At 41.2% G+C, this 15,836-nt stretch overlaps 1 protein-coding gene across 6 annotated transcripts in view; it reads left to right on the plus strand.

The window, feature by feature from the left end:
• grin2bb (glutamate receptor, ionotropic, N-methyl D-aspartate 2B, genome duplicate b) overlaps window positions 1-9,897 on the plus strand; it is a 150,431-nt gene extending 140,534 nt beyond the window's left edge. For 3 of the 6 annotated variants that reach the window (XM_017425781.2, XM_017425778.2, XM_017425780.2), the window contains one exon: window positions 1,767-4,148. In XM_017425781.2, coding sequence (XP_017281270.1) covers window positions 1,767-4,148 — 2,382 coding nt within the window. Of the gene's footprint in view, window positions 1-1,766 lie in introns of all 6 variants that reach the window. The other 3 variants (XM_017425782.2, XM_017425783.2, XM_017425779.2) reach the window with 3 other exon arrangements.
• Window positions 9,898-15,836: the final 5,939 nt, after the last annotated feature.

Below are 15,836 nucleotides of genomic sequence, written 5' to 3' on the forward strand. Positions count from 1 at the left end.
GTTCTAATATTTCTGTTTTTGCACTTCTTTTAAACAAAACACATTTCAGAAGTGGCTTTTTTTTAACTTCAATAGGTAATAAATGTTGTGCCTGCATTAGTTAAAGATCACAGGAGGAAACCTATCTAAAGCAGATGTTTCGGTGAGGATGGAGAGGACCAAGGATACGGCCAAAAAAACAGAAGGCAGAAAATATGTTTTCATAAAGTAAAAATCTGTCAGGACAGCTTAGGAGCAACACAAAAAACAAGCACAGGATCCAATCAAAATCTATTGAAAAAGAAAAAAAACCCAGTATGAGCAAAGAATGAAAGAGCTACAGGGAATGAGGAGTATATGTATGCCAGGAGAGGTGATTAGTTAGTAGAAAAAATCTGGACTGATGAGCAGATGGACTGCAAGTGTGAGAGAAGCAGCAGAATAAAGGAATGACTGAGGGGAAAAACAACAGACAATGACAAAGGAAGGAAAGAGAAAATATACTAAACACAAGGAATCTCTAAATAAAGCAAGGAGGAACATGATCAACTAACTAAAACACAATTACAACTTACTCAAACTACAAAACTCCCAGGATCATTCAGCAGAGAAGCAGAGAAATGTAGTTATCAAGTTTATGACAAATGAAGTGAGTTGCTGAAACCTACAAAAATACAGGTAGTCAGGTAGTGGTACAATTGAAAACAGAAGAAGAAAATGATACAGAAGCACAGAATCAGCGCTCTTCTAGTCACTTCTGATTTTATTAACTTTTCTCGGCAGCTATAGTAGCTGTAGATGTAGAGCGATGAAGACAGACAGTCCCATTGGAGCAGCTGTCGCTCACAAGATCACCTGAAAACAGAGATAAAACAGACACAAAGAGCGAATGGAACCAATAAGAAAAAAGAAGGTTGACGGATCACAATTATGGATGAAGCTCAGTGACGTGGAAAGTGACTAAGAGACAGGCTGAAACTGTTTCTGACAGGCTGACACCTTTGAGGAGTGTTGGCCAACACGCTGGCTGGTGAGCAGCGTGTCCTCGACCTTTCAGATTTGGCTGTCGCCTGGACCAGATTGTCTCAGCCCCTATTTCAACAAGCTTGTTTGACTCCACTCCCCCCCATATGAAGAGCCTGCTTTTTACCATCCAGCCAAAACCCACACTAATTTTGATGAATGAAGACATTTGAAACAGATTTGAGTTGATGTGTGTGCCATTCCTATCTAAAACAAGTAAGAAGACACTTGTAATGTGATTAATTTTGTTCAGAGAATGGAAAGTAGTTGAACACATGCTGTAAAAAGCCAGCAGCAGCAGTGTCAGCTGAATTTAGATTACATTGATTAATCCTATTGATTTGTGGTCAAAACCACAAGCTTAGTCCTCCTTTTGTGTTATCAATCAAGACACTGATCTGCTGTGTCTATTCTCCATCTGTTCACCGAGCCTGAGTGTTGGGCTGCAGCTGTGAGGGTCCATACTGTTCCCCAGAGAAAAGTCATTCATGAACTCGAATCCTATTACTGTTTAATAGAGTGTAAACACAAAGGTGGCCATAGAGAATGTGACAATGCATTAACATCTCTGCCTGTTTCTGTTTGCCTTTGCTTCTCTGTTTACGTATCTGGTGTATGTCTCTGTCTCTCGAAGAAAACCCTTCTGATTTCTTACTGCTGCCACCCATTTTACTGTTGTTCTCCATACCTTATCGTTCTCACCCTTCCTTCTTCCTCCTATTGTTTGTCTCACCCTCCCTTTTCCTACAATTTTCACACTCCAGGGTATCTACAGCTGCATCCATGGGATACAAATCGAGGAAAACAAGTCAACCGCAGACTCGCCCTCCTCCACCATAAAGAAAAACATGAACAACACCCACTCCAACATCCTGAGGTTGCTTCGCACTGCCAAAGACATGACTGCGGTCCCAGGCATTAACGGCTCTCCACATCCAGCTTTGGAGTACAGCCACAGCGGCCGTGAGTCGGGCATCTATGACATTCAGGAGCACCGGCGTAGCCTGGTGGGGCACCCTGTAGATTGTACACCTGCACCACCCTACATGGCAGAGGACAACATGTTCAGTGACTACATCAGCGAGGTGGAGAGGACTTTTGGTAACTTGCCCCTGAAGGACAGCAACCTGTACCAGGACCATTACCGGCACCACCACCCGGCCTCAGCTCTGGGTATGTCTGGCCCCCCGCCTAACAGGCCACGTAGTTTAGGCAGCGCTAGCTCGCTGGAGGGGGGCATGTTCGATGGCGACAGTTTAGGGGGAGGGGTAGCACCCATCTTCACCACCCAGCCCCGCCCCTCCATGACTCACAGGAATACGAGTAAATTTGACCTAATTGCTGGCCACACCCCTGCTGATTCCAGTCAGGGTGGGTTCAAAGGAAGCAATGTGTACGGCAGGTTTTCTTTCAAAGGAGGTGCATCCAGCACGGGGCTCATCGGGGGGCACGACCGGTACTGTGGTGGGGGAGGCTCAGGGGGTGACGATGGGAACATTCGTTCTGATGTGTCGGATATCTCAACGCACACGGTCACCTATGGCAACCTGGAGGGCAACACCAAAAGACGTAAGCAGTACAGGGACAGCCTGAAAAAGAGGCCAGCCTCCGCCAAGTGCAGGCGGGAACAGGACGAGATAGAGCTGAACGCCTTCAGGAAGAGACCCCACCACCACACCGTCCACCACCACTTCCCCCACGGACCTCTGGCACACCGCCCGGTCTCACCTCCCCTGGAGCGGAAGAGGGGAGGAGGAGCGGGTAATTCTTCACCTTACTTATTCCGCAAAGACAGAGACAGCCTGAGGGATTTCTATGCGGACCAGTTCCGCTCCATGGAGGGCAAGGCCAAGTGGGAGCAAGAGGGTGGAAGTGGAGGAAGCGGTGTGGGCAGTGGTAGTGGTGGTGGTATCTGTAAAAGCTTAGTACCTGTGGAAGACTTCCTCAAAGGTAAAGGGAAGAAACAAGAGTGTAAGGGTGGGCTTGGTGCAATATCGGCAGGGCAGCAAGCCCACACCTGCTGGGAAAAGGGAGGTTCGGGACTAGGAGGGGGAGGTATAGCAGGGGGTGACTGGGAGTGTCGTAACTGCCACAGTGTGTGCCACCACAGTGGAAGTGTAGGAGGAGGCAGCGCATGCCAAGCTAGTGGTGTTGGGGGGAACAGCAGTCGCCCCAGCTCTGCTACGTGCAAACGCTGTGACTCCTGTAAGATACAGCCAAGCAACTTATATAACATCAGTGAGGACAATAACATGATGTTCAGTGGCAGCAAGAGCAGCATAGGGCCCAGTCAGACACAGACTCAGCGCAGGAAACTAGGGCCAGGGGGGAAGGTGTTACGGAGGCAGCACTCCTACGACACATTTGTAGACCTGCAGAGAGAGGGAGCTGGCCGCATGGGAGGGGTTGGCGGTGGCGCTGGAGGACAGTTTCCCCAGCCCCGTAGTGTGAGTTTGAAAGACAAAGACCGCTACATGGAGGGTCCCAGCCCCTATGCTCACATGTTTGAGAGGTACTCAGGTGACAGAGAGTCCCCCATGTTTGGAGGAATAGGGGGGGATAGGGTGGCAGCAGGATCCTCTTTCAGTTTGTACCGTGGAAGCGATGGTGGGTTTCATCGGCGCTCAGTGGGGGAAAGAGACCTGAGGGACAGAGATAGAACTATGATGGGAGGAGGGGGCTGTGGTGGTGGTGGTAGCAGAGGGGCCGGGACTTACTCCTTGTCTAAATCTCTCTACCCAGATAAGGTGAACCAGAACCCCTTCATCCCAACCTTCGGCGATGACCAGTGTCTATTACACGGTGCCAAACCGTACTACATCAAAAAGCCACAGACGCAGCAGCAGCAACAGCAGCAACTTCTCAACAACAGCCGAGGAGGAGGGGACTTCCGCGGCTCCATGGGAGCGACTTCCTATTTGCCCGCATCCGCCACAGCTGGAGTGATGTCCAATGTAGGCACAAGGTACCCCAAAGAGCTGTGTCTGGGTGGGGTGGGAGGGCCCATGGGGAACCACCACGGGGCCAACAAACTCTTACAAGGAGGCAGGGACACATTAGGTCTGGGTCAGGGACAGAGACCCTTCAACGGTGCCAGCAATGGACACGTTTATGAAAAGCTCTCCAGCATCGAGTCAGACGTCTGAGAGTGAAGACAGAAGAAGAAAGGCGGAGAGATAAGATGAAGCGCGGGTGAAGAAAATAAAAGGGAAGACGAAAGAAAGGGAAAGAGCACAGGCTGATGACTTCTTTGTACAAAGAGTGTGAGGAGACAGGACAGCGTGTGTGTTGTTCTCTGTCCACCAAAGGGAAGGATTTTGGGTGAAGCGCAGAGGGGCCCCTGCCACGTACAGTGTGGTAAAGTTCAGAGTGAGACAAGTTTTTAATGAGAAGAGAGGCTTCTGGTGCTGCTCCAACGCTTTAGAGATCTAAAGGGAGGGAGTGTCGGAGGGAGTGGGAAAAGGTGAAATCAATTCTCCAGACTCTGCTCTCTTCACATGCTCATCGTCTTTCCCTCCTTCCTGCAGTTCAACACCAAAACAAACATTTCCGATTTACAATCATGAATGAGAAATCTACACTTCTGCTGAAGTAACAGGGTAAACTAACAATAACTGTATTGATGATGTTGATAATATTATTGAATATTATTCCAGTGTTTATTGATGATGATGAGTTTTGATTGTTTTGAAATTATATTTATTTAAATAGTTCCTGTTGCAGATTTGTATGATGTTATTCTTTCTTAGCTCACCAACAGTACAGGAGCCCGGTGGACCGGCTGACAGTACAGATCTTTGTTGGGCTCCTGTATTTTGGACTCTTCTTTGCTATAAATTCTTCATGTTTGATTTTTTTTTCTACTTTTCTTACTTTTAATTGCTGTGATGTGTATGTAAGAGGCATGACTCACTGAGTGCACTGTATGTATTTATAAATTTGTGATTTTTTTTTTTTTTTAAATTTGAAGCTGCAGAAGCATCATCATCATCATCAACATACTGATTTGCAGGTTTTGTTACGTTCTGCTTGCCAGCACCAAAACGTTTTCTCATTTTGAGCTAGATGTGCCTTAAAGGGACAAACACTGATTTTCTATCCGTCTTCTGTTGGTCGACAGATCCACCTGCAAACGTGCAGTCAAATTGGTTTGATTGTAAAGATACCAGCAAATATACCATTAGGGAAAGATTTTAGGTATTTATTTGGCACTATGACACAAAGCTCATCAGAGAAATTGTTGAAATAGTGGCTGGTTAAATTTGCACATGGGGAACAGTGTGCAATATCAAGTATATATGTGTATTTTTCATTTTAAGTCTGCAGATAATCTAACCACAGGTCAGTTCCTTAAAAGACTTGATCATTTTTCTATCAGTCCTCAGCTCTTCATAATAAATTACTCAAAAACTATCAATGTAAATGTAATCTGAATTGCTTTAATGTTCTCATGGTGTTTCATTGGGTCTAATTCAATTGACTATGACAGTTTTGCCATTTAGGACAGGGACATAATGGACTCCCGGAGAGGGAGGCCACTGTTCCTCGGATTAGCAGCTAATTTATTATTATGACTGCAGTCACAAACCCTGCCTGCCATATTATACGGCTCACATATGAGGAACTGGAGGAGCGCACAGATTTAGCACCATTTTATGTAGGTGGAAAGGCTCCTGATACTATCAGGCTTGTAAATATTATCATTCTTCCTTGTCCCCAAAATGTTTATAACAAACCCATTCCAAGTTAAATATCAGGTTTGCAGTACTTAAACATGAAAATAGTCTCCATTTAAAAGAAGCTGTTTGACATTTTGACATCTTGTAGACGATTGGTTGAAAATATTGAGACTATTTTTTATGTGAAGCTATCAGTTAGTCAATCTGAGCATCAAGGCTTGAAACTGTGCAGAAGCAGCTCATCTGGTTGTGCATGAATACAGCAAAATGTCCCCAGCAGCACTTCTGGAGCGCCGTAACAAACATATTATATCTTATCTGTTTAATCTGCACAAACTTTTCAGTAAAAAAGGCCCAATCTTTACAGAAATTATTGCATAACTGGAACATTCCTGAAGAGAGACTGAGCATGTTAATGCTGCCTGTCGTGTTCTGATAAAAGAGAAAACAAGCTGACATCATGACGCAGCCACGATAGGCACTGAACTGAAAAATAGGACTCCAGTCTGTCAATCACCTTTTGAGAAGATGGTTGCCATGGTTATTTCTTCTGCGGAAAGTTTAAGGGCAAACAAACGCTTGGAGTTTGGGTCTGGCAGATGGAAACAGATTAGGCGAAGAGCCTCTAATATGCTGCTTGAAAAGAACAAACTGTGTGAAGAGGATTCTTTCAGGGAGAGCGTTAAGAGGTCGTGCAGAAAGGGTTTGAATCAAACAGGTCTTTGGGCTCCCTGAGGTAATGAGGACTGGGAGGCTCAGGGATTTTTTCCTCCTCAGTAGACTGGATCACTCAAGTAGCCTAAGAGGCACCTGTGATTTGGTTGATGAGTTAAAATCCATCCATTCACCCATTTCTGTCCCTACTTTATCCTGTTCAGGGTTCTGGGCGAGCTGGTACCTATTCAAACATTCAACAGGTCAGAGGTGAGGTACACCCTGAACAGGTTGCCTGTCTATTGCAGGCAACTCCTCCACATTTTGTTTAACTTTTGTGAAGCTGACCCTGCAACAGTTCTTCGTATTTTTCTAACGAAACAATATTTTTGGTAATTACAGTCATCGAAGCTCAGTTAATCACTGTACACTTTGGCAATTATTATATCAAAGAACCTTTCCTTAGTTTGATCTGCATACCTTCTGTTGAGTTAAAAGAGGCCATTCAGATGGAGCTTTAGCATTTATGATCATAAGCAATATTGCAAAAAGAAAAGAAAAAAAAGGTGTACCTCCTTCCAGTGATAACAAGAAATAAAACAAAATGCTTTTTTGTATTTCCTATAAGAGTTCAAAGATATACCTAAGTGATGATTTTAACTGGCTTTAGGTTTTAGTTTATGGTAATGTTTGCTGTCTTTGTAATTGAACAATATTCTGCTTTTTGTTGAATGTCAAGTTCAGCTCACTTATGACCCTAAACAGGATAAAGCTGCTGCATAAAATGAATTAACATCAACCAGTTCTAGTAATAATATTTAATAAATTTGTTTTGCAAATTGTAGAAAAGTAGAACTGAAGTTTAATTTAAAAAACAGAAAAATCAAAAAATTGTTTACAACTCCTGAAAGCAACCAGAATTTTAACTAGAAAGCTCTACAAACAACAAATTTACTGCTCCTCAGACTTAAAGTGCTTCCTAAAATGATAGTTCAACTGTTTTGAGGAGGGGGTTCGTGGAAAGGTTATAAACAATTCCTATCTTACCTGTTGTAGATAGCACTTTAAATGGCTTCAGTTTGGAGAAATAGTTTAATTCTGACCAGACTGACGAGCTAATGGCTAATCAGAGCGCAGCCGGGACTAAAGTGGACTCCTGCTGTCTTAAAACAACTTTTATAGTGGTTTATGCAAACTATGCTTTTTAAAATTTTAAGTCATTGTCAGTTTCATCTTTAACTGTACCGAGTTTCATAGTTATTCATCAGTGCAAATAGTAGCAGCTGCTAGTTGCTAGCATTTAGCCTGCTGGTAAATCCATCTGGAATATAAAAATATTTCTGCTGAAATAAGTGTGTGATACAAAGTTGATAATGGGGTAAAGGTTTATGAAACAGGATTTGCATAAACCCCTGTGAAATTTGTTGGAATAGAGTTCTTTCAGATGATAAATAAATAAGTTAAATCTCCTTCAACCTTGCCCATGCTCAGACCGATCATTAGCTCTTCTGTCCAGTCAAAATGATACTTTTTCTCCAAACTGAGTTCATCCAAATCATTATCTACAACAGGTAAGATATTATTTGTCTGTCATTTCCACAGAACCCTACTTTAAAACATCTGAACTATCCCCAAATGTTTGTGGAACAAATGACAACATTATAAAAAAAGGAATTTTGCAACAAATGTACAACATATGATGAAGTACCGTCACTCTAACTATTCCAGAGTTTTAACAATTTCCTTATGAAATTTATGATGCTACACAGATTTTGTTTGGGACAGAAACTGAGCGGCTGCTTCTCCCTCTTCAGTCTTCATGCTAAGCTAACTAGCTTCTAGTTTAACAAGCCCGCCAGAACTCAAATGTTCATTTTTCTCAACTGACTGTCAACAAGATGGCATCTCTCCAAATGTATCTGCTGAAGGTAGCGACTCACCGAGGACCCAGGCAAGCATGTATCCACAGTTTATTGCCCTCATGCACTGATTTCTCTGTCCTTTTTGTTCCTAATCCAGTTTCTACCAACCAAAGGATAGAACAAAGAATCTGACTACATATTTAGCTTTAAATTCTCCTTACATGGCGCTGTAATCTGTTACACATGCTGAGATTTTAATGAAGGAAAAAAAAACAATTGTCCTCAGGTCTGAAGTCCTTTGTAGATTCTGTCCACTGGACACATTTTGATGAGTAGATGGCTCCCAAATCTACAATCCCAAACAAGGTCAACACAGCTTTAACACAGTCTGCTGTGTTTGGTTAAATTACCTCTTTCTGATATGATCAGATTATTTACAGTAGGAGGACCTTTTCAGTCACTGTTTGTGTGTTTTTAAATGAAAGACTTTTCATCCTTTCACCCAGACTAAATTTAACAACAAAGCACACAGTGTGACTGGATGGAAATTTAATTTATAAATCTGAAACCATGTCGACTTCTCTTCTCTTACGGCTGCCAAGTCAGTATGTATGATACTAAGGGTCAGTGGTGTTTTAAGGACTTGCATGTGTGTAGTTTATTTTTCCTTGCTTCATTTCTCTTTCATCTTAACTTTAAGCCCAAATATAATGTGTATTTTTGAAGAATTTGGGGAATTTCATCACTTTAACCATCGCTGACGATCCATGTAGTACTGTAGATGTATTAGACTGTTTTTATTTATTTTTTTTTTGTAACATCAGTCCAAGACTTGTGTTCTTCATAATTACATAAATATGGCAAAACTGATTAAAATCACCAGAATCCAAAAAAAAAAAAAAAAAAATCTTTATAGTAGTAGATGTTTTCCATCAAAGCCGAGGTCTCGTTTTGAGCATTCAGTGGCTCTTTTTTTTTTTTTTTAATACTTCTACTGCTTTTTTCTTGTTTATTTGAAAGCAGCTCATTATTTGTCATTGTACGTGCCTGGATACATACGCTTGATTACCTCTGTGTGTGCTCACATGGAAGAGAGGCAGAGTGTGTGAGAAAACTCTTTATTGTACATGTATAAAAGCAGATGTAAATACTTTACCTCACACTCATGGACTTTTGATAAAAACTGTAAAAAACAACAACAGAGTACATCTATTTGGGATAAATCTTTGATTCCTACCCGTCCCTTCACTAAACTGCTTTTGTAACGACTTCAGGCCAGGAAACGTGCAATCATTTATTATTACACTTAGTGCACACATTTAATGAGTGAAGGTCTGTGTTGTTTTTGATTTGGTCTAAGACCATCGAAAAATGTTGTTTTTCTCAAAGAAAAAAAAAAGAAGATTTAAGGACCTTCATTTCAAAGAGAAAGCACAATAGACGTTTTTACAGAGGTAATCTATTTTCCCCTCTTTTGTCTAAAGTCTTCTGTTGTTGTGTTTTTTTGCCGCGGAGGATTGAACTCCACCTCTGAGCTGTACAGATTGTGAAAAATGTACATACGAGAAAATTCTAGTTCCCGATTGCATTTTTTTTTCCTTTTTGTATGGAGAGCTATTACTTGTGTGAAGAGAGTATTTCAGATTTGATTGAATATTTAGTAATATTGAAAACGAGATTAAACACAGTCAATGTGAAAATAAGTGCTGAGAAATATTATTCTTCTGTCTCTTTGGAATAAAAGTGTTGAGTATTAATAAAAAATAAGAAATCTCTGCAGAGTGGCCCTTTCATTTTCCTTTTTGCCTTTTTTTTGCGTGTTCACAGGTCGGTGTCAAGGACAAGGATGTGTTTCTTTTTTGTTCTGTTTTATCTTTTTGTTTTCATAAATGTTCAACCAGAGGGAAATTTACTGAAACAGAACTGTTAATGGGTTTTGTTTGTAAAAAATCTGCATTTTTCATCTAAAACTGGAACAGAGGTTGTGTTTTCTGTTGTTTTAACAAGACTATGAAGGCCTTTGGGAACTGACAGACATTTTAGTTTAAATGTGAACTGTTTTCTCATTTTTGCTTGATTGAAATTTTCAGCTGCTTGATGGTTTAAGTCCTCCTTTGTTGTACTTTTTCCTTTAGAAGGCACCAGAAGACTTTCATTAAGTGACTCTATCCTGGCCAGCTTTTAACACAGAACCAAGTTCTCCTGCTGCAATAAACACAGAATGTAGTTTGATATCAACTTGGTGAAATAAGCAAGTCATTTTGGTTTGGGGTTTTTAAGAAGGAACTCTGAATAGCAGCCTTTGTTATGTTGAAACTAAGAGGTATTTTTTATCATTAAAGAAACTTTCACTGATGTATAAGTTAGATGGGCATGTGCACTAATGCACTGCTACACTTTTATACTTCAGGTTTTTGAACTGCTAAGTGACAAAACCGATGGTCTCTGATGCTCTTAAGAGTAAAAAAACAGAGAATTTAAATTAATCAGGACACAAGTTTGCTCTGTTTTAAACATCAGCTTATATAGACTGAACTCAGGCTTAGCGGCATGCTTTCTGGATCTTGTCTGATTTTGCTTTACTCAGTTAAGTTTTAACTTGCAATTAAAGCCAGAGGTTTTTTGCTTTTTGTTTTTTTAAACTGGGGCCTGGGTTCTCAACCAGAAAACATTCTGGTTCGGGGGGGGATTTTAAGTATCTCTTGTTTATGAGTGATGGTAGCTGATATGAGCTTCCACCGTAGAGTATGTGGGCTCAACTTTAGAGACAAAAAGAGGAGCTCCATCAGCAAGAATGAACTCGGAGTAGAGCTGCTGCTTCTCTGCATCAGAAGGAGTCAGATGAGGTGGTCCAAGCATCTGTTTAGGATTCTTCCTGGGCACCTCCCTTTTAAGGGTTTTCAGGCAGGGTTAGCAGACTCAGAACATCCTGGAGAGATTATATAAGTTCTCTGGCCTGGGAAAGCCTTTGGAGCTGGAGAGTTTAACTGGAGAGAGGGATGTCTGGGTTTTCCTCCTGGACCTACTACATCTGCAAGCTGACTATGTGGGAGAACATGGATGGATGGATGGATGGATGGATGGATGGATGGATGGATGGATGGATGGATGGATGAATTGGAATGGAACCGCTGGCATACCGTATTTAGAAGTGTTCCTGAGCATGTGCAGTGATTTCCTCCACATATTTGTACATGAGGAGAAATTATTTGATTTCCTGCCGATTTTATAAGTTTGTCTGCTTACAAGGAAGTGAACAGTTTCAATTTTGATGGAAATTTTGTTTTGATGGAGAGATACAGAAAATCAAATCAGGACACAAAAATCCTGAAAAACAGCTCATAAGATAAATGTCAAAAATTGATTTGCAAATCATTGAGGTAAATAAGTGTTTGATCTCTCTCAACCCATTCAGAATTTTGTCTCCTACAGATTGTTTATGTACCAGTGTGGCATCAATCAGTTAAGTAATTTCAGATCTGCACAAGGCCGAGATCAGCTACAAGACCATCAGCAAGAAGCTTGGTGAGAAGAGGACAGCTGTTGGTGTGATTTCTCAGAAATTGAAGAAATGTAAAACGACCATCAGTCGCCTTCGTTTTGGACCTCAGTCAAGATCTTTCTTCGTGGGGTGAGGATGAGGAAGCTTAGTGATCTGCTCACAACTACACAGAAAGTGCTTGTTAATAATCTGAAGACAGTTGGGACCACAGTCCTCAAGAACACTACTAGTAGCACACTATGCAGTAAAAAAACTGAAATCTGTAAGGTCCCCCTGCTCAAGAAGGTTCAGGAAGACAACCCTCTCTCCAGCAACTGTCTCCTGAGGATGCCCCCAGGACAGAGAGTCGACACAGTCCCTCAAGCAAGTGCTTTGCCCCCGGTTCTCCTCCCAGTGGGATGTACCTGGTGATCCTCCAAAGGGAGGCACCCAGGAGGCATCCTAATCATATTCCTGAACCGCCTCAGCTGACTCTTTAAAAAAAAAAAGAGAGAGAGAGAGAAAAAAAACTTTTTGTTTTTGTTTAAAACCGTCAGGAGCTTGAAGCAGACAGTTCAAGAGGCGATTCTGGCCCTTGGACTGTATTTTGCCCATATTTTGGTCTAAATCATTGAGTGATATTTTGCGCTTTGTCATTTCAGAGTTGTTCACAGAACCCCTTACAGCTTTACTTCTGAGTCACAACCTGATGCTCTTTTTTTTTTTTTTTTTTTTTTTTTTACAAGTTGAGCCTGTTGAGCTGCGAAACATGTGGTTCACATCAAATTCAAACTGTTCCTAAGGTAGTGATAGTATTCACTTTAGGCTTCCTCGTGCTTGTATTTTTTTTTTAAAATCAAACACGGGGTTGAAAATAATTTTGAAATAACAGATTTTTTCAATTTAGAAATCACTTTTTTACTATGTTTAAACAGTTTGGGAATCAAGGGTCGTTTTATTATTTACATTGTTGCTGAATTGGAGATGACTGCTCTGGTCTTTTGGTTTTTCATGTTTTTCCTTATTTTCTGAGCAAGTTTTTTTATCCTATCGAATTCAGAGTACTCCACAACAACGCTGGATAAGAGTGTTTGCAGACAAAAAAAAAAAAAGGAAGAAAAACCTGAGGGGAAAAAGAGAGGTGGATGTACTGAGGGAACAGGAAAGTGATGCAAAGTGAACAGATAAGCACAGATCAAAGCTTCCAAACCTTGTCCCCCCCCACCACCACCACCACCATCCTCCTCACTCCTCAGACTCACTCTTTACTCTGAAAGCCTTGTCCAGCAACAGGAGTTATTTAAAGAAACCAGCGGGTTTGGAAAAAGTACCGATGCTTTGCACACAGAACGAGTGGGAGAGTGCTTAACATCTGCAGTCCACGGGTGCTGACAGAGAACAAGGTGAGGTGGTACAAAAAAAAGCTTTCTTCATCTTTTTATTTATTTTTTTTTAAACTCTCACCTCGAGAAGGGGGGAAAAAGAGAAAAAGAGAAAAAAATGTTTATTCTGCTCACTTGTGCAGCTCCTACACCAACCCAACAACCTCAGGATGCATTGCAACACATGTAACTACTTCTTGACAATTAACTGTTACCTAGCAACTGGCTCTTTTTCCAGAGATGGGAGGGAGGGAGGGAGGGAGGATGGGTAAAGGAAGAGAGATTTATACAGTATTCCCACAGCATCTTCACTGGATTGGATGCAACAATGCATTGACAATACAGAACCAAAATGGAAAGTACAGCCTGAGCTTAACGCCCACACGGAGCAGCGTGGAGAGAGGAGGGAGGAGGGAGGAGGGAGGAGGGGATGGATTTGTGTGTGTGTGTGTGTGTGTGGGGGGGGGGGATGTATAGATTACAGTATGAAGGTGGTGGGGAAGTGGGGGGGAGCTGAGAAACAGAAAAGCTTTCGGGTGCACGCAGCTGCAGGTTGATCATGGCAGGAAGTAGCAGCAGTGTGTGTGAAGAAGAAGAAGAAGAAGAAGACGAAGAGAACCGGTTGCTGTAGAAACACTTGGCAAAGTTTTAATGAAGGCGTGAAGTTGGATGTCTGTGCCCACAACACTCACACAGAAGCATCCAATACCACAAAAAAAAAGAAAAAAAAAGCTGTAGGCTGTAATTATGTTAGCTGATAATAGACCCTCGTCCCACTCCCCAACCACCCACCCACCCACCCACTGCTGGGGCTACAGAGGGTCGATCTTGACTTCAGCTGAGAGAAGCTGAAGGAGCAGAGCGCCGTGGATCAGTGGGAACATCACAGCTGATCACGGCAGCAGGCGAGCACTGACACCCTGTGGCAAAAACACGACATCCACCGTTTGTGGGATGGGTGGGACGCGCAGGGAGACGGAGCCCCACCTTTTGTTTTCAGTTCAGCTGCTTTAGGGACCGCTTCACAACAAACTGACAAGGATGACAGGAGGAGCTCTCTGAGAAGCCAAGAGGTGTAAGAGGATGTGATCAGCGTAAAGACATTCAAAAGATTATTACATAATCTGTGCTCCCACACTCAAAAAAAAAAGAAAAAGAAACCTTAGTTACATGTTGGATTGAATAGAATAGTCACATAATATAACTTCAATAATATGGTTAAAATATAGAAACAAATATAGTTTTCTTAAATTATTTAATTTTGATGGTTGTATGTAAAACTATCACTTCAAAAAGTTAGTTGTTGAATAAAAAACAAAGTTAATGTAACAATTTTCCAAACAAGCATATTGATTTCTTTCAATCTTAAGTGTTATGTTATTTCAAAGTAAAATACATTGACTGGTTTAACTAAGTGTTTTAAGATTTACTTCTGATGGTTCTCAGATTAACTGGGTTGGTTGAACTTATGTCAATGAATTAATTAACTATTTTTAATGAACCAACATATCTTTTGTAAGGTTTAAAAATACATGCCCTGTTGTCTCAGATAAATATCTTTTCATTCCTTCGAGTGCATTCAACAGAAAGTACTTGTGTAGGACAAAATTTTTTTTTTTTTTTATTGAAAAGTGTAATTCATATAGTATGAGTAACAAATGTATATATATATACAAAACAATAAGTATCAGTTTGACTCACTCTTAGTTGAAAATGTCAGCTTGTATCCACATGCTGGGCCCAGATGAAATAAATTACAGCAACACAATTACTTTTTTTTTAAGGAAAACAAGTATTTTCCTTTTGTTTAGGTTTGTTTTTATTGTACACAAACATGGAAACGATAAACCATAAAAAGTCTGATGTTTGCTTTCAGTTTTGCCCAGATCTGGGTACGCATGAATAAAAACAAAAAGAGAGTGTCGAAAAACATTTGTTTCTACATTCTTTTCTTCATACATGTCTAAAAAGAAAACAAAGATATTCCTGATTTCTACACATAAACAACTGAAACCTTTCGTACCAATATGTTTCCGTACATAAGAGTTGGACATTGTCACCTTCGTCCAGCTCCAGATTAGGTCTTAAATTGAACGTTTTAGCCCTCAGGACCTTAGTTACTGAGAACTGACAGATAAACACCCATCCAAACCCCCCAGAGGCGCTGTTTAGGCTTTATGTGACAGAGTCAGTTCTGCTTCCAGCTACAGAAGTCTGTTGGTGCCACACCAGCAAAAATAAATCAATAAATAAAATCAAATAAAACTGCATCATGTTAAACTCTAATTGTCACTAGGTGTGAGTGAGAGAATGGATGGTTGGAATTGGAAATGGTTGGAAATTTAACAATTAGTTTCACAAAGATGTCTGACACAAGCCTTAAGTCATGGCCTAGGGTTGTTCTTAGTTTTTTCATCTCAGCATTATTTGTGCCACTTTCAGTCCTGCCACAACTGTTTCATTAAAATAAAAATATTAATAAATTAGTACTTTGCTGAAGTTTCCATTTTCTGCTGAAACACTTCAGTCCTGACAGGAATCTCTGACTTGATTGGATCAGACCGATGAGGTTTCAGATGAACTCTTCCCTGTAGGCCGTTCTGTGGTCAGCAACACGTTGTGTAAATAAAAACTAACCTGTTGTCAGTCAACGTTGGTTAGAGGAACACCTGAAGATTCTCCCTCTGCAGCGTTGTCTCTCTTCCTGACCCCCAAACCCCCATCCTCAGGTGTTTTTAACATTTGGTTACTGAATAAAAGCAGTGATTTAACTGAA

The sequence above is a fragment of the Kryptolebias marmoratus genome, linkage group LG3 (assembly GCF_001649575.2).
Source record: "Kryptolebias marmoratus isolate JLee-2015 linkage group LG3, ASM164957v2, whole genome shotgun sequence".
NCBI lineage: Eukaryota > Metazoa > Chordata > Actinopteri > Cyprinodontiformes > Rivulidae > Kryptolebias > Kryptolebias marmoratus.